The sequence below is a fragment of the Puma concolor genome, chromosome A1, assembly GCF_028749965.1.
Source record: "Puma concolor isolate L17-30 chromosome A1, mPumCon1.1.hap2, whole genome shotgun sequence".
Lineage (NCBI taxonomy): Eukaryota > Metazoa > Chordata > Mammalia > Carnivora > Felidae > Puma > Puma concolor.
In genome coordinates, this window is record NC_141667.1 from 223306183 (window position 1) to 223331930 (window position 25748).

General features: G+C 43.6%; 2 protein-coding genes and 1 pseudogene across 6 annotated transcripts in view; 1 reads left to right on the forward strand and 2 right to left on the reverse strand.

Moving 5' to 3' along the window:
- The window catches only part of SLC25A15 (solute carrier family 25 member 15), a 62896-nt gene extending 43247 nt beyond the window's left edge, over nt 1-19649 (reverse strand). Inside the window, exon 1 of one of the 2 annotated variants that reach the window (XM_086712977.1) lies at nt 19616-19649. The gene's annotated coding sequence lies outside the window, so the exon portion shown is untranslated. Of the gene's footprint in view, nt 1-14879; nt 14951-19615 lie in introns of those variants that run through there. The other variant, XM_086712970.1, reaches the window with a different exon arrangement.
- Nucleotides 19650-21493: 1844 nt separating this feature from the next.
- MRPS31 (mitochondrial ribosomal protein S31) overlaps nt 21494-25748 on the forward strand; it is a 63636-nt gene continuing 59381 nt past the window's right edge. For all 4 annotated transcript variants that reach the window (XM_086713026.1, XM_086713004.1, XM_086713010.1 and 1 more), the window contains exon 1: nt 21494-21708. In XM_086713026.1, the coding sequence (XP_086569152.1) occupies nt 21584-21708 (125 nt within the window). In that variant the 5' untranslated portion in view covers nt 21494-21583. The remainder of the gene's footprint in view (nt 21709-25748) is intronic.
- LOC112861693 (ubiquitin-ribosomal protein eS31 fusion protein pseudogene) lies at nt 24116-25642 on the reverse strand (annotated as a pseudogene).

Below are 25748 nucleotides of genomic sequence, written 5' to 3' on the forward strand. Positions count from 1 at the left end.
GTGGATGGAACCTGAGTCACGTGCCTGTACCCGGACCTGCAAAGGGGGCCGGGAACGCGAGACTTCTGGCTTGTCTTGAAGAGGAAGGAGTCACTTGGTAGGAAACTCCCTGAATGTAGGCAGGGCTTTAAAGCAATGCCAAGCAAATGAGAAAGAATGAAATCCTGCCATTTGCAGCAACGTGGATGGAACTGGAGGGTATTATGCTGAGTGAAATGAGTCAGAGAAGGGCAGATATCGTATGTTTTCGCTCATGTGGATCTTGAGAAACTTAACAGAAGACCATGGGGGGAAGGGAAGGGGGAAAAAATAATTGCAAACAAGAGAGGAAGAGAGGCAAACCATAAGAGACTCTTAAATACAGAGAACCAACTGAGGGTGGATGGGGGGTGGGGCACAGGGCAAAATGGGTGATGGGCACTGAGGAGGACACTTGTTGGGATGAGTGCTGGGTGTTGTCTGTAAGCAATGAATCATGGGAATCTACTCCCAAAGCCAAGAGCACACTGTACACACTGCATGTTAGCCAATTTGACAATAAATTATATTTAAAAATAAATAAAACAATGCCAAGCAGCCAGAGAACATGACACATGTCCACTCCAGACAGGCTGAGCATTCCCATCAGAGGTGTTACAAAACGAAATTCAAACAAGTGAATCTGAAGATCTAATTGGCTTTAAGTAATTCACGAATCAGGCAGCATTCCATCTGGCAAGTAGAGGAGAGTTCCGAGGAATTGTGCAAAATGGAAGGTTTCTATAGGAAGAAAGGTGTCGCAAGAAGTTACTTGCAAAAGAAAAGAAAGGATTGTTTCAGCCCAGGTAGTCTTCTTCTATGGGGAAATGGAACAGTAGGGTTTAACATGGAGACATCACCTTGCTAGTGCTGATTAGGAAATTTCATATTGACTGTTGAAAGGTCACATTCCTGGGATAAGCTGAGACTGTGATTAAGTCTGAGTTTGCTGTCCTGGGGGGCAAATGATTCCAGTTGGGGCTTGTTGGATGTGTGTGTGTGTGTGTGTGTGTGTGTGTGTGTGTGTGTGTGTGTTTAACAGAGGAGACTGCGTGTGCAAAGGCAGCAAAGCAGGAAGCAACACAACTCATTTGGAGAATTGCAGCAGTCTGGCTCTGAGAGGTGCTGGAAGATTCAGCCGGATGGGTGGGAGGAGCCACCTGCTGAGCCCTGAGGCCCCCTGTAGTGGAATCTACTTAGTGCCCCCTGCTAAGGCACAAGAACTGACTTATTCCTCACTTGGCCTGGGCTTTGCCCATGGTGGGTTTTAAGGCACTCTCGTCAAAATGAATCGTTGCAATAAATTTGCTGGATTGCATCACTGTCATACAATTTACCACCATGAACATTGTAAGTGTCTGTGATCTTCTTTCCCCACAAATGGGCCTATCTGCAATGGATACTTTTCTATAGGCTAACTTGTTTTAGACATGGGAAGTATGTAGTTACTAACTCTTAGAGGCACATACATATTCTTCACTGACACTTTCATTTAGATGTCAGATCATAACCATTTTTGAAAATAGTGATAATAAAATATGGCTTGAGAGCCAGGATGAACAATAATCTTTTTTTAATGTTTACTTATTTACTTTTGAGAAAAAGAGAGAGAGTGAGTGGGAGAGAGAGGGAGAGAGAGAATGCCAAGCAGGTTCTGTGCTGTCAGCAAAGAGCCCAACGTGGGGCTCGATCTCCCAGTTAGATCATGACCTGAGCCGAAATCAGGAGTCGGATGCTTAACCGACTGAACCACCCAGGTGCCCCTTAAAAAAGGAAATCTTTAGGAGCACCTGGGTGGTTTAGTGCGGAGCCAGCTTGGGATTCTCTCTGCCTTTCTCTCTCTCTGTCTCAAAAACAAGTAATTAAACTTTTTTTAAAAAGAAGTCTTTATATTATAGTGCCAGGGATGTTGTATCAACTGATCACTTAATATATTGTTACAAATTACACTTGTGATTTAACATCAGGAAGTGTAATAGAAGGCTGATTCCTCTTGTCCTAACCTGCTGCTAAGACTCTAAGAAGAGGTGCTAAACCTCATGCCTTCTAGACAGAGCCATGATGAGTGAATAGCACCACTCCTCGTAGAGTTGACTGAGAGGTGGCACGACCCACTGCCTTCTCACGCATCAGCCCAGCTGTCCTTGTCCAGGCTCCACTGTCACAGTCTGAACCAGGGGAGAAATGGATTGGGTGGCAGGGACATGTTTGTCATTAGTCCTAGACAAACTGAGAGGTGCAGGGAGAGTGCAGGGTGCTTGTCGAGATGCCTGTCCTTCCCCTCACAAAATCATGTGGGTCACCAAAAGATTGCAGGGAGGGGTGGGAGGAATAGATTGAGAAGTGCAAACTTCCAGTTATCAGGTAAATAAGCCACAGAGATGAAAAGTACAGCATAGGGAATAGAGTCAATAATGTTGTAATAACGTTGTATGGTGACAGACGGTGACAACACTTGAGTGTTGTGTGAGGCATAGCATTGTCAAATCACTGTGTTGTACCTCTGAAACTAGTATAACACCGTATGTCAACTACACTTCAATAGTAATTTTTTAAACTTGTTTTAAGTTTATTTATTTGAGAGATGGAGTGCACAAGCAGGGGAGGAAGGGGAGAGAGAGAATCCCGAGCAGGTTCCGCACTGTCAACGCAGAGCCCGATGCAGGGCTCAAACTCATGAACCATGAGATCATGACCTGAGCCTAAATCAAGAGTCAGACGCTTAAACAACTGAGCCAGCCAGTTAGTTTGAAGGGAATCGGGGCACCTGGGTGGCTCAGCTGGTTAAGCATCCAACGCTTGCTTTCTGCTCAGGTCTTGATCTCATGGTTTGTGAGATCAAGCCCTGGGTCAGGCACTATGCTGATAGTACAGAGCCTGCTTGGGATTCCCTGTCTCCCTCTTTCTCCCTGCCCCTCTCCTATGCTCTCTCACTCTAGATAGATAGATAGATAGATAGATAGATAGATAGATAGATAGATTTAAAAAACAGTAAATAACATTTTAAAAAACGGAAGGGAATATATTTAGTTCTCTCCCCAGCTGGTGGCTTGTGAGCTGTCAAGTCTGTACCCTCCATGGTGCAGTTACTGTCCAAGCAGAGGTGAGCATGATGAGGGAGTCTCGGAAGGGCTTGCTGTGTGTCCTGGGGCAGCAGGAGTGTACAAGTCTCACAGACATAAGGACTGATGCCTATTTCTCATAGAGAGATTTCTGAAGGTAGGGAGGCTTGGCCAGCTGGTTTGCAGGGATAGTGGCCTGGTGAAGGACATCGGGGTTCTCAGCCATCCCCCTGGTCGCATATGAAGGAGAATATGGTTACAGAAAGGCTGCCCAGGGAGCCAAAGGAGGTAATACATCACCTGAAGGAGGTGTTGGGGGTAGGCTAACGGCAGCAGAAGGGAAGTATGGCCGCCCTTGTCTGAGGGGGTGCTCCACCATGGAGGGGGCCAGACGAAACCTGCACACTATCCCCTAGAGAACCCCACCCCACTTTCCCTGAAGGGCCCTCACCCGGGCAGAGATCAGTAGCATCAGCTGGACCCAGAGCAAGGCCAGTTCAAAAGACAAGCCTGCCTTTTCTGTCGCCTTCCTGCCTCATCTTTGGGGAGCTGAACTCTGAAGAGGAAGGGAAGGAGAGAAGGAGAGAGATTGGAGCTGAAATTGGATCAGACCTAATTACCCTAACCAAAGGATCAGAAAGTTCTAAGACTGATGTGACCACTCTGCTTTAAAATGCAAACCAGCTCCTCTATACTGCACTGTATATGCTATACCATATACTTATTTATTATGTCTCTTGTTCACTGTCTTTCTCTTTCCCTCTCACCTCTACCCTCACCCCAAAATGTAAACTCGGCAAGATCAAGGATCTTTGCTTTTAACTGATTTCTCTAGCATCTAGAATGATACTGTCCCTTTCGGCACCCTGTCGCTACATGTGGCTACTTAACTTGAACTCACAATGAAATAAAGTAAATTCATGGCCTCAGTCGCACCCGCCACATTGAAGTACTTAATACCCACATGTGCCTAGTGGCCTCTATATTGGGCAAGATAGATAAGGAAATTTCAATATCACTGAAAGTTTTATTGAACATTGCTGGTCTAGAACTATAGTCGGCATGCTGTGGCACTCGATAAATATTTGTAGAACGAGTAATTGAATGAATGGCTGAGTTGTTTTTAAGACAAGATAGTCTAAGAGTCTAGAGGCAAATTGCTCTATTATCAGTAGTGTATACACTCGGGTAAATCATTTCATCTTTCTGTGCACCCATCACTAGACACTTAGTCATTTGTAAACATTTAAAAAGTGCTTTTAGGGGCACCTGGGTGGCTCAGCTGGTGAAGCATCTGACTTCGGCTCAGGTCATGACCTCAGAGATTGTGGGTTTCCAGGCCCACCCCAGCTCCGTGCTGGTGGTGTGGAGCCTGCTTGGGATTCTCTCTCTCTTCCCCTCCCCCACTCATATGTGCGTGGGCTCTCTTTCTTGCTCAAAATAAATAAATAAACTTTAAAGAAGAAGAAGGAGAGGGAGAGGGAAGAGGAGGAGGGCGAGGAGGAGGAGAAAGAAGGAAGAGGAGGACGATGAGGACAAGGAGGAGGAGAAAGATGCCTGGGTTCGATTTTTTTTAAACTTAATTTAAAAAGCGAAAATAAAAAGTGCTTTCAGAAAATTGTTCTGGAAAAACAGATACAACCACTGAAAGGATAAATCAAGGGATGCACCCATTCTTTGGAAGGCCCAGTATATTTGAGGCAACATAGCCTAGAGATTATTGGAGGCTCTGGAGTCAGATGGCCTGAGGGGAAAATCCCAGCATCTATTTTTCCAGCTGGATGATTAGAATAAATCTTCTGGGGTGAGGATGAGGGAGACATATGGTTCTACCACCGATGCTCTGTGTACTACCCCATCCCCACTATCCCCAATGCCCATGTGATCTCACCAGTGAAGACTTCCACGTCACGTTCTAACCCTCTCTTTAAAAAAAATTTTTTTTAACATTTATTTATTTTTGAGAGACAAAGAGAGACAGAATGTGAGTGGGGGAGGGGCAGAGAGAGAGACGGAGACACAGAATCCGAAGCAGGCTCCAGGCCCTGAGCTGTCAGCGCAGAGCCCTAGGTGGGGCTCGAACTCACGAATCATGAGATCGTGACCTAAGCTGAAGTCGGACGCTCAACCAACTGAGCCACCCAGGCACCCCAACCCTCTCTTTATGATAGGATTCTTTCCCTGCCGTGTGTAAAATACTAAAACATGGCATTCAGCCAATCCCCAAATGAATAACCATCATTCAAAGCATTTAGCCAACATCTCTGTTCCAAGCTTTGTGCTAAGCACTGAAAATTTAGAGGCGAAGAGGGAAGCTTCATCTCCCAAATAGCTGGGACTGCAGCGAGGGAAGGCTGAGTGTTGTAGAGGCATGTTCAGAATGCCAGGGAGCAACAGGGAAAGGGCACATAACCAAGCCCAGGGAACCAGGAAGGCCATATTTGGAGGAGGTAATGGCTGAGTCTTAAAGTATGAGAAGGAGTTATGAGTAGGAGTTTCAAAGGAGGGAACAAACCATACAATTATAAGAAAAGAAAGGAGAAAGAGCATGGCAGTCTAGGAGCCCCGATGGTTCAGTGCAGGATAGGAGGTGAGGGTAACAGAAGAGGCTAGCAAGGAGCAGGGCTGATCTCCGAGGGTCCCATACGCCCTGCTAAGCGTGTTGAGTTTATTCAGAGGGTGGTAGAGGAAGCCAGTGAATAGACATTCTTTGTGATGCAAATGTGGACGGTGTAGAGCAGAGAGGAGGTTGAAGGCATGGACTATGGAGCCAGACTGTTCTGTCCTTGAAGACTGGCTCTCATTCGATGGCTTTGTGATGGTGGACAGCTTCTTTAAGCCCCAAATTCCTCATCTTACAAAAGGGGAGAACAATCCTAGCTGTGTCGTGGAATTTTGTTAAGGTAAGATGAGGCAAAAAATATAAAGCACTTGCTACAGTGCCCGACACATAGTAAGTGGTCAATAAGTGCTAACAATTATTATAGGTCGTTGGTTTCTTAGGTTTCTTGTTTGCCTTATTTTTTTAATGTTTATTTATTTAGAGAGAGTGCAAGTTAGGGCACGCACAAGCAAGGGGAGAGGCAGAGGGAGATGGAGAAAATCCCAGACTCTGTGCTGTCAGCACAGAATCCGGTGCGGGGCTCAAACTCATGAACTGTGAGATCATGACCTGAGCCAAAATCAACAGACACTTAACCGAGGTGTCCCTGCCTTATTTTTATAGTTAAATACTAATTGAATGAATTAAATTTGCCACAATGATAGGAATTTAAAATGTTGTCCGTGTACCCTAATAAAAATCTAAACATTTTATTCCTTCAACCAATATTGATTGACCATGAATGATGTGCTAGGCAGTTTTAGACTCTAAGAATACATCACTGAACAAGGCGGCCCAGGGTCTCTGCTCTCAGCTTATATTCTAGTGGGGGAGGCTGACAATAAATAAGTAAACAAAAGGGTTACAAGATGTGTATACTCCACGAGGCAGGGCTTCTCTGTTTGGCCCGGATGTAGCCCCACCGCATGAGGCAGAGCCTACTGTAGGCACTCAGTGAATGTGTCGAGTGGATGAAAGGAGATCGTTTCAGAAGGTGATGAGCACTAGGAAGGCAGTGAAACCGGGCAACACGATGGAGTGGGAACATGCTGGAGTGGGAAGACTGGCTTCAGTCGATGCAGCGCTACTGACAAGGTGGCTGTGGAGTGAAGTTGGAAAGAGGTGAAGGAGGCAATCATGGGACAACCTTCGAGAAGAATGTTCCGGGTAAAAGGATATTCCGTGCCAAAGCTAAACATCCTAGAGCAAAGCTGTGTTGTGCCTGTGAAGAACAGGCCCAAGTTGCTGGCATGCAGTGAGTGAGGGGAGGAGAGAGTTGGGGCAGGAGGTGGGAGCCATAGGCAAGAGCTGGGCATTCAGGGCACTTAGACCCATTTCCTTGCCCTGCACAGAATCCGTCTGGGAAGCTTTTCTATTCCTCCGCTCGAAATGTCTACAGAGCGCATTACTGTGTTTGTCAGCTGCCCTCGCTCTTGTCCAATAGAATTATCTTTCCAGGCTGGGGACGTGGAGACAGACTGGATTCCTCTCTCCTGCTGTTGGCAGGCCTCTGTGTTGGCGCTTGACCTGCTCAGTGTTCCCGGCTGTGTTAGGCTTATTTGTCAGACTGATGTGACAATGAAGGGAAATCTTACCCTCTGGGGGAAAAATAGTCAAAGTGCAATGGGAAGCCAGTTCAGGATTTGAAACAGGTGAAAAAGATGGTCTGAATTAAGTTATTAATGATCGCTTTGGTGGCTGGGTAGGGAAGAAATTGCAGGAGAGTGAGAGTGACAGGAAGGGGGCCCGTTAGGTGACTTAAAATGGTCAAAGCCCAGGACGATGGTGGCTTGGACTGGGGGCCTAGAACGGGAGGTGGAGGTAGGAGGGAACCCCCAGATCAGATGCCAATCAGTTGTAGTCTTGGGTGGGGATGTACATTCACACACCACACACCATACCACACATACACCACATACCAAATACAGATGCACACCAACGCACACAGACCACACACTCACATACACCACCCCCCCCCACACACACAATACCACACACCACACAAATACACCTCCACACACACAGCACCACATACACACCCACACCCACACCAGGGCATAAATGTTTCATGTAGCATGAGATTATTTCTGCCTCCAGAGGGCACTTGAGCCTTACAAATACATCCCAAGGGCAGAGAGGCCCTTTCCCTAGGACATAATTTGAGAGAGCCAGGAAAGCAAAAACAAAGGCCATCTCATCTGGAGCTACAGTCTTTGTTTATTGGGATGTAAAAGCTCTTCTTTTAAAAATTAAATTTCCGGGGCGCCTGGGTGGCGCAGTCGGTTAAGCGTCCGACTTCAGCCAGGTCACGATCTCGCGGTCCGTGAGTTCGAGCCCCGCGTCGGGCTCTGGGCTGATGGCTCGGAGCCTGGAGCCTGTTTCCGATTCTGTGTCTCCGTCTCTCTCTGCCCCTCCCCCGTTTATGCTCTGTCTCTCTCTGTCCCAAAAATAAATAAAAAATGTTGAAAAAAAAATTAAAAAAAAAAATTAAATTTCCTTGCAACGGCTTTATAATAAACCGCAATTTGGGCTTTCATCCGTTAGGGTAAGTTAGTCGAATTATATAGCTGTCATTCTGGGGCATAAATGAGAGAGAGGCAGTTTGACACGTAGGTGAGGAGAGAAGAAGCCTAATTTTGAGAGGCTTAGCCAGAGTGCCAGGCCTGGGTGAAGCCCAGAGCAGGGAGGCTCTGAGGAGCGGAAGGCAGCATAGACACAGCCCCAGGGACAGAATGAAAAGGCAAGGGGTTGGGGGGGGCACCTGGGTGGCTCAGTCGGTTAAGCATCCGACTCCGGCTCTGGTCATGATCTCAGCGTTTGTGAGTTCGAGCCCCAGGTCGGGCTCTGAGCTGACAGCTCGCAGCCTGGAGCCTGCTTCGGATTTTGGGTCTCCTTCTCTCTCTGCCCCTCCCCCACTTGTGTCTCTCTGTCTATCAAAAATAAATACATGTATATATATATATATATATATATATATATATATATATATAAAAGAAAAGGCAAGGGGTGGGAGTGGGGCAACCAAGGAATTTTCAGAGGCTTCAGAATTTGGGCTGAGGACAGTTCTGCCTGGAAACATTTCTGTCGTCTCCAGAAATTATTTGCTAAGCACCGTTTCATCCTGGTTCTATGTCTTACGCCGCACAATCCATGTTAGAATGACATGATCCTGCTCTTTCATAAACTTGAGATCCAAAGCAATTTTACACATAAATCTGCTGAGAATGAATCACTTTACAGAGAGAGGGAAAAGCAAAGCATCTAGACAGTCTGAGCCGAAGGGCACAAAACCACTTCCTCTTCTGTCCCGTTTCCCATACGTGTCCTGCTGCAGGTGCCTCCCTGCCCCTCCCACCTTACACTGTCCTTCAGCTTTGGGCACTAAAGACCTAGTGAAGAGGCGACCGTGACCCAGGAGCTCCTCCACCTGGGCTCCCACAGCACCCCCCCGCACCCCCCCCCCGTGACTGTGCAGCTTTGAACATAATGCCTTGTAAATAACATTGCACTATCTGTTAACCTATCTGTGAGTCTGACCAGGTCACCAGCCCCTGGACGCATGGATGAAGTCTTACTCATCTTTGTATTCTAAGACCACAACTTGATTTTCACATAGTTAAGTATTACTTATTTATACTAATACATCTACATTTATTTTATATAAACACATACATTCATCTATTTTAGGCTGTGTTTGATACTGTTATTTGACTAGGTTTATAGCCTAGATTAGCTGGAAATACACTTATATAGTAGGGAAAGATAAAAATTTCCTGTGGAGGAAGGTGTGGTAACAAAAGAGCTCTTCCCTCAACTATGAAAAAAGAAGGGAAATATTACATCTGACATTCTGCCATACACACCCACCCATCCTGCACCCAAATCGGGAAACGTCGTGACAAGCTATGCCCCAAATGAGCTAGGCTCATTTCTCCTCTGAACTTTCAGCCAGTACATCGTCTTGGCAAAGGTGTTCATAATAATTTGCTACTTTTGCTGGTGGGATCACAAGTAAGTTGAAATGACTAGCTAAAAGTGCTGGATAAGTGGATTTATTCTGCAGGCATATTTCACAAGGAACAATCCTAATGTACCAACCAATACCACTGCCAGCCTGGCTGGTTGGAGTTCCAAATATTGATCGACTCTTCCTGGACTCCTTCTTACATGGTGCCATCCCTCTGCTGTGGCACATAATTACCTTGCATTGGATAATCCTGATGTCACTCAGAAAATTAAATGAGACCTATAGATTGTTTGGTGCTCAGTGATGGCAGTTAGTGTTGTTATTATCACCAGTTACCATATTGCAGATATATATGGTACCTCCTAGATTTGTTGGAAAAAGGCTTATGCACTCTTTTACACTGAAGCATTGCACGTAAAATAACCCTCTTTTATTGATAGATGGAATCATAAATTCTGGATATTTAGTAACATCTACCAACGCTGAAGATAAAATATAAAATCTATCGCTAAAAAATAAATACATTGGTATCAGCAAATACTGGTATAAAATGGACAACAAAGCAACATATTTATTGGAAAACGAATCACATATACAGGTAATGCTAGTGACTGAAAAGTAATTCACAATATAAATGAAACTTGAGGGGCACCTCGGTGGCTCAGTCGGTTGAGCATCCGACTTCGGCTCAGGTCATGATCTCATGTTTTGTGAGTTCGAGGCCCACGTCTGGCTCTGTGCTGACAGCTCAGAGCCTGGACCCTGCTTTAGGTTCTGTGTCTTCCTCTCTGTCCGCCCCTCCCCTCCTCGCACTCTGTCTCTCTCTCAAAAATGAATAAACATTAACACATTTTTTTAATAAATAAATGAAACTTGATTGCATATGAAGTGTATACAGACAGAGCAAGTGTGATGGAGAATGGAATAAAACTAGCAGCAAACACTTTGATGAAGGCACAGGCAAGCAGCCACAGAAGCTGTGCCCTGACCTTTGTGTTTCCCTGTCCCGCCGGAGACAAGTGGCTTCTCTATTTACCCTGTTGTGGTCCACCAGCATGAACAGATCCATAGCAAACAGCAGACTGGCAGAGTATTTCTAAGTTTTTCAACGATGTATTATTTACTTAGATCTAAGGTGTTCCTTAGAATTAGCACAGTAGTTAAATAATGTATGAAATGAATCTGGGGTACATTCGATAGCATGGAAGTAAGTGCATTATGATGGGGTGAAATCGCCTTTACCATGAAGCTGACCTGCTATTTAAATATCTTTGCTGCTATTTTGTAACTTTGGGTAATTCCACCTGCTTTTAATATCTTGGTATAACTAATATTATGTCCAACATTGTTTTTCAGCTTAGTGAACCACTAGTCATTGAATTCCACTTCCAACTCATTAGCTAAAAAACTTCAATGATCATTTATTCAGAGTGCTTTGGAATCAGAGCACTTTAGATATATAAAATTTGGGAGGAGTGTGTGTGTGTGTGTGTGTGTGTGTGTGTGTGTGTGTGTTATGACAATAAATATAATTACCATTCTGTACTCTAGTTAGCTGTAAGCATAGGCCTCAAATACTGCATTTGGTAGCTGGGTCAATCCTTTCCCTTCTGTACCTCTGTGACACCTGAGGAAGGTCTAATTCTCCTCCCTGGACCTTCCTGTCTGCCCTCGTATTGCTGAGAACCAAGAATATCTATCTATGTCTCAGGATACGACCCTTCCTAAACTCTCAGGCTGGCCTTGTCCAAGGATGTGCTGTAATTCAGAATATTTTAAGAGGTCTTCTCAACATCCAATGCTAAGTGTACATACTGCTTTAAAATACAGCTGAATGCAGGGTGCCTGGGTGCCACAGTCAGTTGAGTGTCCAACTCTTGGTTTGGTTCGGGTCATAATCTCATGGTTCTTGAGACAGAGCAAGCCCCACATCAGGCTCTGTGCTGACAGTGCCTCTTTCTCTCTGCCCCTCCCACACTCACACGCTCCCCACTGCTCTGTCCCTCTCTCAAATAAACTTTTTTTTTTTTAATTTTTTTTTTTCAACATTTATTTATTTTTGGGACAGAGAGAGACAGAGCATGAACAGGGGAGGGGCAGAGAGAGAGGGAGACACAGAATCGGAAACAGGCTCCAGGCTCTGAGCCATCAGCCCAGAGCCCGACGCGGGGCTCGAACTCACGGACCGCGAGATCATGACCTGGCTGAAGTCGGACGCTTAACCGACTGCGCCACCCAGGCGCCCCTCAAATAAACTTTAAAAAATAAAAATAAAAATAAAACACAACATCAGTAATATTTTTACTTAGATTTCTGCCTTTGAATCATAGATTCCAGAGATCTGCAGCACCATGTGTTGGCTGGAAAGAGTATTCTCCTTATTCCTTAAAATTATTTCATTCCCTTTTCTTCATCACCTGTATGTGTTAATGTATTAAAATTCTTAACAACAATAACCATATATTCTCCCTGGACTCTCTGGTATGAGTTGACTCATGAAAGTTCACTGTCAAGTCCAGAAGTGGTAATTGCTCAAAAAAATGCCTTTGGTGTTCTCTAGGAGTGCTACATTTGAAATCAGAAGACATCCTTATAAAGAACAGTGCTAATTAGACTTCTAGATAGTTTAACATCTTCAATCAAAATGGTTTTCTGCAGGAGCTTCAGACTTGGCAAACACATCTATGTGCCAGGAGGGTGGCACACTCCAAGCCAATGGGACAAAAGTTCCTGTGCTCAGGACCCTTCTAGACCTTTCCCTATGTACCTCTTAATCCAGCTATTCATTTTTTTAAAAAATTTTTGTTAACTTTTTTTATTTTTGAGCAAGAGAGACAGAGCGTGTGCAGGGAAGGAACAGAGAGAGAGGGAGACACAGAATCCAAAGCAGACTCCAGGTTCTGAGCTGTCAGCGCAGAGCCTGACGCTTGAACTCACGAACCACGAGATCATGCCCTGAGCTGAAGTCGGCCACTTAATCGACTGAGACACCCAGGCATCCCATCCAGCTGTTCATTTTTAACAGAACTAGTAATGGGACAGATAAACACTGATGCCTCTTGATATAACGCACAGTGAACACTATAACTTCACTTCTGCGGTTCTCCCGCTAAGAAACTAATAACTTATATCTGATCATTAGGAAACAAAAAAAAAATTGAGGTGCGCTACAAAATAACTGGCCTGAATTCTTCAAAACTGTCAAGGTCAAACACCAGAAACTACTCTAACATTGTGTATCAACTACAATTTTAAAAAAAGTCAGCGTCATGAAGGACAAAGATGGACTGAAGAACTTAACTGCATCAAAGTAGACGAAGAGGCATGGAATTAAATGCCACCTGCGACTTCTGATCAGGTCCTGGGCCAGAAAGAGTTACTTTCTCTTTTGTTATAAAGGACATCACTGTGACAGTTGATAGAATTTAAATAAGGTCTGTAGATTGAATTATGGTATTGTATTGATGTTAATTTCCTAACTTCAAAATTGTACTGTCCTCATGTAAAGAGAATGTCCTTTTTTAAGGAAATATACCCCCAAATTATGTAGACGTAAAGGAAAGTGTCTCTGTAATAGATTTTCAAGTGTTTTGTGAAAAAATAGTAAGCGACAGAACGAGAATGATAAAAACAAATGTGATAAATTGTTAACATTTGGGTAGTCTGGGTTAATGACGTAAGGGAAATATTTGTACTGTTCTTACAATTTTTTCACTATGTCTACAATTATTTAAACATAGAAAGTTCATTTAAAAAATTGTCAGGGTGCCTGGCTGGCTCAGTTGGTAGAGCCTGCAACTCTTGATCTTGGGGTGGTGAGTTTGAGGCCCACATTGGGCATAAATTACTTTAAAAAAAAAAACAAACACAAAAAAAACGCCTTCAAGACTTGTCTTCTGCACAGCTTCTTTGCTTTTTAAATTTTCAAAGTATATTACTTTTCAAATTTTACTGTGAGAGTAGCAAATACTTCTGGAGTGCTTACTGTGTGCTAGGCACTGTTATAAGCACTTATACACATTTTAACCCACTTGATCCTCACAGCCACCTTGAAGGTAGATGCTATTATTATTCCCTTTCCACAGATAAGGCACCTGAGGCCCAAAGAGGGTAAGAAAACTTGCCCAAGGTCCCAAAGAAAGGGGCAGAGCCTAATCCCTCACTCTGTCCATCCCAGAACCGTTATATTCCGCTGCATCTATTATACCTGAGCTACAGAGTTGTTGCTTTTTTAAGCTTTTATTTTTAACTAATCTCTACATTCAACATGGGGCTTGAATTTACACCCCAAGATCAAGAGTCGTATGCTCTACGACTAAGCCAGCCAGGCATACCCTGAGCTATAGAGTTTTAAGTGTGACTGCTTTATTCTCCACTTCTATACTTTCAATTTCTTGGGAAAATTATGAAGAGTATAAATATGTGTATTAGAGTTTATTTTTCTCTAATTATGAGAATTTTGTGGGTGGTCTATGTCTCATGGCACATTTCAAATAGTTTTATCTGCTTATAGTACCGGGCCCTGTCTCAGCCTGTCTCCAGGTATTAAGGAGGTAATGAAGTTAACTCTGTAACATGTAACAGGATATCCTTTTTTTGTTGACTTTGACATTTGCTTGGTGGTGACATTTGTTGGTGGCCTTGTCAACCACCAACACTAAACAATATCACCAATACAAATATTTGAAACCTCAAAAGGCAGAATATTTTCTTTACTACCCTTTGAGCACTCATGACTTGTCTATGTATTATTTTAGGTTACTTTGGCATCAGCTCTAACATTAGTGCATAATGGCAAACTTACTGCTACTTTTTTCAAAAGGGTTATCTCATATTTTACAAAATCAAAATCAAGAAGCCTTTTCTTTTAAATAGCACAATCAACACCTACAATCTTCATCTGAAGTACATTTTCATTAAAATGGACAGTCTCTAGTGGATAGGTCCCTAAAATTTCCTTTCCTTTTTTAAAATTTGTCTTACCACACAGGGGCACCTGGGTGGCCCAGTTGGTTGAGCGACTTTGGCTCAGGTCATGATCTCGTGATTCGTGGGTTCAAGTCCCGCATCAGGCTCTGGGCTGACAGCTCAGAGCCTGGAGCCTGCTTCCGATTCTGTGTCTCCCTCTCTCTCTCTGCCCCTCCCCCGCTCTTGCTCTGTGTCTCTCTCTCAAAAATAAATAAACATTAAAAATTTTTTAACAATTAAAAAAAAATAAAATTTGTCTTACCACCCTAATCTCAGAAGCATGGCTTTGCTGACACCAGCACCTGGATGTTGTCAAGTGGACTTTGACATTCAGGCTGGAAAGATGCCAAAGGAACACAAACATGCCATTAAGCAGGCATGAGAGCCAGCCAAGAGCCCTGGTTAGTCAGCAGGCTCCGGGCTGGCAGTTACTAGTCATGTGACTTCAGGTGAGTCCCCTAACTTCTCTGAGGCTCATTTTTCCCATTAGAACACTGGGCATAAAACCCTTGCCCTGCCTGCCTCAATTATTACCACAGTAATCAAATTAAATAATGTATGTGATCGTTCATTGTAAAATTTTATATAAACTGAAATATGAAGTTCTTAGAAGACCATCAGGGGGCACCTGGGTGGCTCAGTCGGTTGAGCCTCTGCCTGTTGACTTCGGCTCAGGTCGTGATCTCATGGTTTGTGGGTTCAAGCCCCACATCGGGCTCTGCACTGACAGCATAGAGCATGCTTGGGATTCTCTCTCTCTTCCTCTCTCTGCTCCTCCCCTGCTCGCACTGTCTGTCCCTCTCTCTCTCAAAATAAATAAATAAACTTAAAAAAAAATCAAGATGGTTGGAAATCAAAAAAAAAAAAAAAAGACTAAACAGGACAGCAGAGTAGGCTGATAAAATGAATGGACTTAATTAAAAGTTTGTCAGGAGGTGGAAGCAAGTCCCCAAAGGTGATCCCAATGAGCCACTCCTGGTATTCACTCCTGGTATACACTCCTGGTATAGTTCCCTTCCTTAGAATCGGGTGGCCCTGCAACTCTTTTCTTACCAACAGAATGTCTCAGAAGTGATACTATGTAATTTCCAATGCTAGGTACTAAAAAGTTGTGCAGAGTTAGCCTGGGTCTCTTGGAACACACAATGTAAGGCAAGCATGTTTCTATGTGAAAAACTGAAATACTCTAAGATGCCATGCTGTAAGGAAGCCCAAGCTAGCCAGGTAGAGAGGGGTAGGGGAGGAAAAAGATCTCTTCTCCCTCTACTCATCTTAGGTTCAATGGGTGGGACCCTGTAAATTAGAGTGATAACAGACAGGTTAAGAAGACAAAAACAAATAGAAGTTTATTAATGTGTATACTACACATACACATGGGAGCCCTCAGAGATGAGTAACTCAAAGGTGTGGTTAGAATTTGGGCTTAGGTAGCATGCTAACAAAACAGCAGTACGCTTTCAGAGAAGTGACAACACCAAGGCAAAGGACTAGGCCTTTCTAGGCCAGCAAATCATAAAAAGGCAAATACATGAGGGAGCTAACCTAAGATAACGGCTAGTTAGTACAGTCAGTTATGTGGATTTCTTCAGCGTCATCTCCGGGCTGACCAGGGTCTAGGGTTGTATTCAGTGATTAACTTTTGTCCTTCCCGGGAGAGAAGGAAGGGGGAACACCTTCACAAATTTATGCCCTGTTTTTAGGCAAATAGGGGGAAGGTAGAGAGCTCCACTTGGATTTGCTTCTTAAGTGTCCACAGCTCAAGATGATCTTTATACCGAAGTGGCATATTCTAGGGTAGCATACTCTGCTACACTTCAGAGGCCATGTGGAGAGAGAGCAAGCGAGAGAGAGACAGAGAGAATATTACTCAGCCAGGCCCTGTTTCTTCCAGCCATCCCAGCTGCACCATCAGCTATGTGAATAAAAAAAAAAAACATCTGGGGCAAGGATGCCTGGGTGGCTCAGTTAAGCATCCGACTTCAACTCAGGTCATAATCTCATGATTTGTGAGCTCAAGCCCTGCATTGGCTCTGTGCTGACAGCTCAGAGTCTGTGTCTCCCTCTCTCTCTGCCCCTCCCCCCTTGCGCTGTCTCTCTCTCTCAAAACAAACAAACAAACAAACAAACAAACAAACATTTAAATTAAAAAAAAAAACCAACATCTGGGACATCCAATACAAACTAGCTGCTCTCTGACTGCAACCACTTGACAGACCCCAAGTAGAAACCAACAGCTGAGTCCAGTGAGCCACAGAACCGTGAGAGAGAATAAACTGTTGTTTTAAGCCACTTTTTTGGGGCGATCTGTTATGCAGCAATTGATAACTGAAATATAGAATAATTTTGTTTTTTCTTTTCATGGAAGGCTTATTGAGTTAATTAGTGTAGAATTTCATGAGGCATTTAGGAAGAAGTCACTGGTGTATATCAGGACCTATTTCAGTTGATTTGCTCTCTCTTGCCAAAGGTACATTGTTCTAGAAAGTGCATTTCAAGGAGGCACTGAGAAGAAAATGACTGGTGAGTCAATGCCAGAATAGAAGAAGGAGGGAAAACATTCTCTACTTTCAGGCTACATTTCTGTTGCTCTCATAAATGATTGCTCTGGACAGTTGCACAAGTTATGTTTCTTCAAAGGATAGGTTTATTTTTCTTTTTCTTAGGATGTACTCAAATTCTCCTGTGGCTTAATTTGTGGCCAATTAGAACTGCTTTAATTACCTTTTTTGTTAAAGTCAGGTTTGTTGAGGTATCATTTATATACAGCAAAATTCACACATTTTAGGTGTACAAGTTTTTAAGTTTTGGTAACTGTGAAAAGCTACAACCTCCACCAGAGTCAAGATATATAATATTTCAATAAGTTCAAAAGGTTCCGTCATATTCTGTCATACTCAGTCATCTCCTTCCAGCTCCACCTCGAGGTAATGTGTTTTTTTTTACCATTGTTACTTTATTTTTTTCTTTGTGATTTAAATTTTAGTTGACATACAGTGCAATATTGGTTTCAGGAGTAGAATTCAGTGATTCACCACTTACATACAACACTTAGTGCTCATCACAAATGCCTTCCTCAGTACCCATCACCCATCTAGCCCATCCCCCAACCACTTCTCTCCATCAACCCTTAATTTGTTCTCTACTGTTAAGAGTCTCTTGTGGTTTGTTTCTCTCTCTTCTCTTCCCCCCCCCCCCCCCCCCCCGCGTTCATCTGTTTTCTTTCTTAAATTCCACACAGGAGTGAAATCACACCGCATTTGTCTTTCTCTGATTGACTTATTTCGCTTAGCATAATACATTCTAGCTCCATCCACATCGTTGCAAATGACACAATTTCATTCTTTTCGATAGCTGAGTAATATATCATTGTACACACTGCATCTTCTTTATCTATTCATCAGTCGATGGATATTTGGGCTCTCTACATAGATGGGCTACTGCTGATACTGCTATCAACAGTGGGGTGCACGCACCCCTTCGAATCTGTATTTTTGTATCCTTTGAGTAAATACCTAATAGCACAATTGCTGGATCATAGGGCAGTTCTATTTTTGGTTTTTTGAGAAACCTCCATCCTGTTCTCCAGAGTGGCTGCAACTCCTGGTAACTTTTGATCTGATTTCTGTCCCTAGAGCTTTGTCTTCTTCACATTGTTATATAAGTGGAATCATATAGTGCGGTCTCTTTGATCTCACTCTGTTCACATAGCATAATGACTCTGATGTTCCTGCAAAGTAATAATCTGGCTGTTGCTTTAATGCTGCACCAATTACAACACTTTTTCTTTATGTGCATTTTAAGTGTATACAGAGCTATGAACAGCTAAATATGCCATAGGGTCATTGTAGCATATCTCAAAGTTTTGTCTGAAGACCAGCACCAGAATCACCTGGGGTGCTGAATCTCAGATTCAGATCTTCTGAGCTACTCAGTAATGTATATCAGTAAGTGCCTCCACGTGACTTTTATGCATGAGTAAAATCCTAAACTGTCAAGTATTCCAAAATGAACAAGAATATCAGAGTTAATTGGCTCTGAATTTGAATCCAGCTCTGCCATTGACTAGCTGCAGAAAGTTGGGCAAATTACTCAAACTCTCTGCACCATTTTTTTCCCCTTTGCACTTGGAAATTATTTATTCACCGAATATGAGCATCTATTATATGACAGGATGGTTCTAGGAACTGGGGTTGCAGCAGTGAATAAGACAAAGTCCATTCCTTCATGGAACACATTCTGTCAGAGTGAGATAATAAGCATTTAAGCATATAAATATGGGATAAATTTCACTTAGTGATACTCTGTAGAAAATGAAACAAGGTTTTGACATAGAGGGTATCTTAGATAAGGTACAATCTAGACTACTTGCCACAAAGAAACTCAAAAATACATTTAAATAACATGGAAGTGGTTCCCCCCTCCCCTTTGTTTGTGACTGTCTGGAGGAGGTGGGTAAGGACAGAGGTAGGATGGTTGTCATCCTCATCTCCGAAATCCTTCATCTCTCCATCCCCTAGCTGCTTCAGCTCCTTTCATCTGGCCTATATTCCAACTAGGAGGAAGGAGAAAAAGGTTGTGGGGAATTTGTGCCCATTTTCAAGGGCACATCACCTCTATTCACATTCTATTGATTAGATGCAGACATACCTGCCTGCAAGGGAGTCTGGGAAATGTAGTCTCTTCTGTGGCCATGTGTTGAGCTAAAGCTCCAGAGGAAGAAGCAAACGGGGACTGGTAGACAGCAGAAATCCCTGCCAGAGAGTGTGACTGGATGGCACAGGAGGCTACAGAAGTCAAAGAAAGCCTCTTTTGGAAAGTGACAGTTGAAGGAGTCAGAGAGTTGAGCAAGGCTGAATTTCAATCCCTGCTTGTGACCTTCAGCCCGGTACTCTCATATAGGTCACAGCCTATCTGCCCCAATGAAAGAGGTTAAGGAATGTACAGGATGGATAGTGCAGTAGAGTTGACTAGGATCAGGATAATTGGGACAGGATATACCTCCAGAGAAGCTGTGAATCTGAGATGGCGGTTTCAGTCCCCTTTGTCAACCTTAAAAGAAAAAAAAAAAGTTAGGGTTATTATAAGAAATTGGAAAAAGGATGAAGTAACTATTAAATGTGATTTGGGGGTCCCTGGGTGGCTCAGTCGGTTAAACGCCCAACTTCGGCTTAGGCCATGATCTCGCGATTCGTGAGTTGGAGCCCCGAATCAGACTCTGTGCTGACAGCTCAGAGCCTGAAGCCTGCTTTGGATTCCGTGTCTCCCTCTTTCTGCCCCTCCCCCGCCTCTCAAAAATAAATAAACATTTAAAAAAAGTTTAATGTGATTTTAATGGACTATTACACTCATGAATGGATTTTCAACCAGATATCAAGTGATATCAAATTAAGTATACTCTCTTGGTAATATTCTATGTCTTGATCTGGGTGGTGGTTCACATGGGCAAATTCATTCTGAGATAATTCATTAAGCACATTTTCCTCAACATGTTTATGACTTGTGCACTCTTCTGTATTTCAGATTACAAAAAAATTTGCCACCAAGCTTGATTCTTTTTTGAAGTTGTGGGGGAAAAGTTAATGTCAGCATTCAACTGCCCACGTGTAACTATAAGCTAGAGGTTCCTGGGTGGCCCAACTGGTTAAGCATCTGATTCTTAATTTCAGCTCAGGTCATGATCTCACAGGTTTCTGGGTTCCAGCTCTGAGTTGGGCTCAGCACCCATAGCACTGGCAGCACAGAGCCTGCTTGGGATTCTCCCTGTCTGTCTGTCTGTCTCTCTCTCTCTCTGCCTCTCGAGTGTGTGCACAAGCTTGCTCTCTATCTTTCTCAACATAAATAAATAGGGGCACCTGGATGGTTCAGCCAGTTGAGCCACTGACTCTTGGTTTCAGCTCAGGTCATGATCTCACGGGGCTTGTGAATTTAAGACCCTGGTTGGGGGTCTGCGTTGACGGTGCAGAGCCTCCTTAAGATTCTCTCTCTGATCCTCCCTCTCAAAAATAAAATAAAATAAAATAAAAAATGTTTAATTAAAAAAATATGGGCACCTGGGTGGCTCAGTCGGTTAAGCCTCCAACTTCGGCTTAAGTCACAATCTCACAGCTGGAGCCCCGCATCTGGCTCTGTGCTGACAGCTCAGAACCTGGAGCCTGCTTCAGATTCTGTGTCTCCCTCTCTCTCTCCCCTCCCCCGCTTATGCTCTGTCTCTCTCTCTCAAATATAAACGTTAAAAATTTTTTAATTGAAAAAAATGATAAATAAACTTAAACATTAAGCCAGAAGTTCCCATGTGACCTATTAGCTGGCATCTTCCCAGAGGGTTTATGCTCACGCACTTCCAAGTTTGATCACCGCTCATCCACTGTTCACTGCCTTCACGAAGGGCAGGAAAAAGTCAAGCCTTTCTCTTGCAGATTTCTATACGTAAAACCATTTTTGAAAAGACGAAACATGTATGTCTCACATGTCTTGACTCTACATCAAGAACAGTGCCTGAAAAGAAATACTAATTTATCGGGCAGCGTGTCCTATGGTAATTTTTTTTTTAACCTTGGTGGCTACAGATCATCTAGAGGATGTGATGAACGCTGTGGATCCTCTCCCCCCAAAACCGCCCAGTAAGGTCAGTTCTCCGCCTCCTTTTACTGGCCCCCAAAGTAGCATTTGCACAGTAACTCCCCCCCTCCACATCCTCCCTCCACCATCTGGGTCCTGCCTCAACCAGCGTATCTTAGCTGAACTCAGGCATCGATTTTACCTCCTCGACTAGAATCGCCTGGAAGCAGCGCACGCAACGTGGCCGCCCGCGGGCGAGTCCGGAACGCAGTTACCCGCCCCTGTTGCCCACCGGAACCGGAAGAGAAGGAACGCGCCAGGCTGGGGAACGGAAGAGAGGGCGAGGGATGTGTTTAGCAGAGGGACCCGCCACTCTGTTGTGTGTGCGATTGTGTTTGCTTCTTGGCGATGTTTCCAAGAGTCTCCGCGATCATACCTCTTCGCCTCCTCTCCCCCTTCCCTTTATGCCCTGGAGGCTCAGAGGCACCGGCGGCTGCGATTGTGCGACTCGGTGCTCCGCACGGAACGGTCAGGTACCGCATTTCGGCGCTGTGGGCCCCGCAGGTCTTCAGGCAACCCCTGGCCTCCCGCCGGTGTATTCAGTGACCTTTCTCCTGGGGTCGATGTTACTACCCGCGAGGTCCTAAAAGCCGTTGCTTTACATCTGAGGAAAGGGAAATCCCAGAAAGGTAAAATGACTTGCCCAAGGTCATATGTGAGTGAGAAACAGAGCTACGGATACGTGCATGGTCTGTCCTGTGCTCTCTACTACGTACCGCGCCTCGTACTTCTTGCCACTTCTCCCCTCATTCAATCCAGCCTCCAGAAGTAAAGTTGCCTTATTTTACTTTATTTTATTTTATTTTATTTTATTTTATTACTTGCCAAGAGTATAGTGGTCTCATTCCAGCCTCCATTTATCCTCTGGTTCATTATTGAAAGTACTTACAATGTACCAATACTGCTGTTAAGTCCCTAATAAAAAACGATCCTGCCATCACGGAGCTTATGGTTCCACCAGGCAGGCAATTCAAGTACAGTGGAGTAAAGCTGAGATGGTGTAGGTAACACAGACTGCTTTATTAATACAAGTAACCGCTGGGTGAGCAAGTCGGGACAGCTAACCATTGTAGGAAAGAAAGGTTCAGAGTATCCTTTCTGGAAAAGAAATCTGATAAACTGTGGAGGGGAACTAAGGGTTGGAGCTAGCCAGGCAACAAAGGGTAGTTATGCATACTTTATGTTGGTATTTCTTCTCTGAGAACTCTCATCATTATGAAAACTTAATGAGATTCATTCTCCTGATTGACACCTTTCTGTTATAACACCTTTAATGTTAATTTAACTTGTACATACAAAATAATAGAGCATTTTCCTAAATTGAATTGTACCACATGGTGAATGATATTATGATGAAGGTCCTGTGTACTGATTATGAGGATGCTAGTTATGTGCCTGGTTTTGCATTCTAGTTAAGTGCCTGATTTGATAGCCTCTGTCATTTTTTTAAAAATTTATTTATTTTGAGAGAGAGCACTCATGGGAGCGGGAAAGGGGCAGAGAGAGAGAGAGGGAGAGAGAGAATCCCAAGCAGGCTCTGTGCTGTCAGTGCTGAGCTGACATGGGGCTTGATCTCATGAACTCCTGAGATCATGACCTAAGCCAAAGTCAAGAGTTGGACGTTTAACTGACTGAGCCACCCACACACCTGAGCCTCTGGCATACATGCATGTATTTGTGTGTGTGTGTGTGTGTGTGTGTCTGTATACACACACACACATATAAAAGAGGCTTTGTGACCAACGTGGGGCTTGAACTCACGACTCTGAGATCAAGAGTTGCATGCTTCACCAGCTGAGCCAGCCAGGCGCCCCACCTCTGAAATTTTTATAAGCAGATCAGATAATTTGGTTCCGCATTTTTGGAAATAGCCATTTTGTCTTTCATTAAAAGGTCCCTAGCCTGGTACTCACGTTTGCTAGCTTTGAGAACTTGGTATAATAAGTAACCCAGGGTCTGATGTAGGGTCTTGAGATGAGTTATATCAGAATCACCTGGCATCTTGGTTAAATGCAGGCATGTCCTTGGGCCCCATTCCAAACTTAGCAACTAAGAATCTCAGGAATATGTTTTAAAATTTTTTTTTTTCAACGTTTATTCATTTTTGGGACAGAGAGAGACAGAGCATGAATGGGGGAGGGGCAGAGAGAGAGGGAGACACAGAATCGGAAACAGGCTCCAGGCTCTGAGCCATCAGCCCAGAGCCCGACGCGGGGCTCGAACTCCCGGACCGCGAGATCGTGACCTGGCTGAAGTCGGACGCTTAACCGACTCCGCCACCCAGGCGCCCCAGGAATATGTTTTAAATAAGCTCCCTATGTAATTCATATGATCCCTAAAGGTTAAGAGCCACTGATTTAACATCTTTGAATGTTAAGTTTCTTCTTCTATAATACAGTTTCTTCTTCTATAATACAAATAGTAAAACCGGTCCTATAAGATTGTAAGGATTAAATGACATACGTAGCATAGCTCCTCCAATGTGGTCCTCTGATGGGCAGCATCAGCATTACTTGAAACTTGTTAGAAATGCAAACTCTGAGTCCCTCTTCAAAGCTACTGAATCGATTCCTTGGTTGGACCACAGAACCTGTTTTTTAAAAGTCACTTAGGTAACTCTTAAGCATATTGAAGTTTGAGAAACAGTGTTCTAACCTGTTATCTTCATAAAGATAGCGACCATGAAATTCTTATTTACTAATGTATCACCAGTGTGTAGGGTAGCGCTTGACACAAAGTAGATGCTCATTGTGTTTAATGAATGACTTTTCATACGTTATACTCTCTTAATCTAACACACTGATTAGTTTTTAAAGTTCTTCAGTATCAAGTATCAAAAGGTTTTTAACATCACAAAATAAAATTAGCTATTTGGGTTACTTAGATTCGGCAAATCTTTTGCATGAATTTGAAATCGATGTAATCATTTGTGTTGTTCTTTTTCACAAATGTATCTAATGAACAAAGCAGAAAGTAGCCACTGAATATCCTTTTTTTGTTCCATTTTAGCTTAGTTTACAAATGGTGATTGGTTAAATGACACGTAGCTCAGGGAGAAAGTTAATCAGATTAGAATAATACCCAGACATGGCTTTTGTTTTTTTAATCTTTTAAGTTTATTTTACTTATATTGAGAGACAGAGAGAAAATGGGAGGGACAGAGAGAGAATCCCAAGTAGGCTTCACACTGCAGCGTGGAGCCTGACATGGGGCTCGAACTCAACAACCATGAGATCATGACCTGAGCCAAAATCAATACTCGGCCACTTAGTTGACTGAGCCACCCAGGCGCCCCTTTTATTTTTTTATTTTATTTTTAAACAATTATTTATTCTTGAGAGAGAGAGAGAGAGAACACACATGTGGGAGGGGAGTGGAGAGGGGGAGGGGTGCAGACAGGGAACGAGAGAATCCCAAGCACACTTCTGCATTGTGGAGCCCAATGCAGGGGAGATCACAACCTCAGCTGAAATCCAGAGGTGGACTGCTTAACCAGGGGCTCCACCCAGGAGCCCCTATCCAGACATGTTTTTTAAAGAAAGTAACCTTTCTTTGTTAATAGAAATGTTTATAGCTTTCAAAGAGGTATTATTATATCATGTTAAGGACATGGCAGTCAGTCAGTTTGGGGTTTGAAAATAATAAATGGAAATTTACTAACCCTGTCAGTGTTTTGCAACCTTTTTTTTTAAATGTTAGTTCCTGTCTTTTGTTAACCTGTAAACAATTACTTGTTTTTGATTTGTTGAAGCAATAGGTCAGACAGCATATGTCACAATATCTGTCAAAGTGGCTAGCCATAAAAACTCCAGCACCACATTCATCTGAAGGGCATTCCTGACAAAGGCAACTGATTTGCCATTTTCGTCCACTTAATAGTATTTCAGGACAGCTGCCTTAACCTTCTTTCTCTTATGCTTATTCTTCTGGGAGTGGTATAAGACTTCTTCCTTTTCTTAACACCGCCATGAAGTCTTAACACAAGATCAAGGGTAGACTCCTTTTGAATGTTGTGACAGGCCCGGTATATCCATCTTCCAGTTGCCCGCCAGTGGAGATCGGTCTCCACTGATCAAGAGGAATTCCTCCCTTATCCTGGATCTTGGCCTTTCCGTTTTGTCTTCTTTTTGAGGGATCAGCCTGGAGAGTGATGGTCTTCCCCATAAGGGTTTTCACAAAAATCTGCAGCTCGGCAGTCGTTCCGCTGCCAAGAGCGGATCAGAAAGTTGCGACCTTTTTTAATGTCATGGAACAAATAGAAAATGATCTTTGTATCAAACCCTGAGGTAAATGGAGGGAGGCAACAGTTAGGTGCACCAGCAGCCCGGGCCTCCCTCAGCTACCCCAAGGACAAGGTGATCAATCAGTATCTCAGCACATCTGTACCCATTTGTGACTCACCAGCATGTCTTAGGTCTTAGTGAGCTTTAAGCTACATGACCTTGGGTAAATCGCTTCACTTCTCTGGTTTCCAGTTTCCTTATCTGCAGAATGGGGATAATACTTGCCTTAT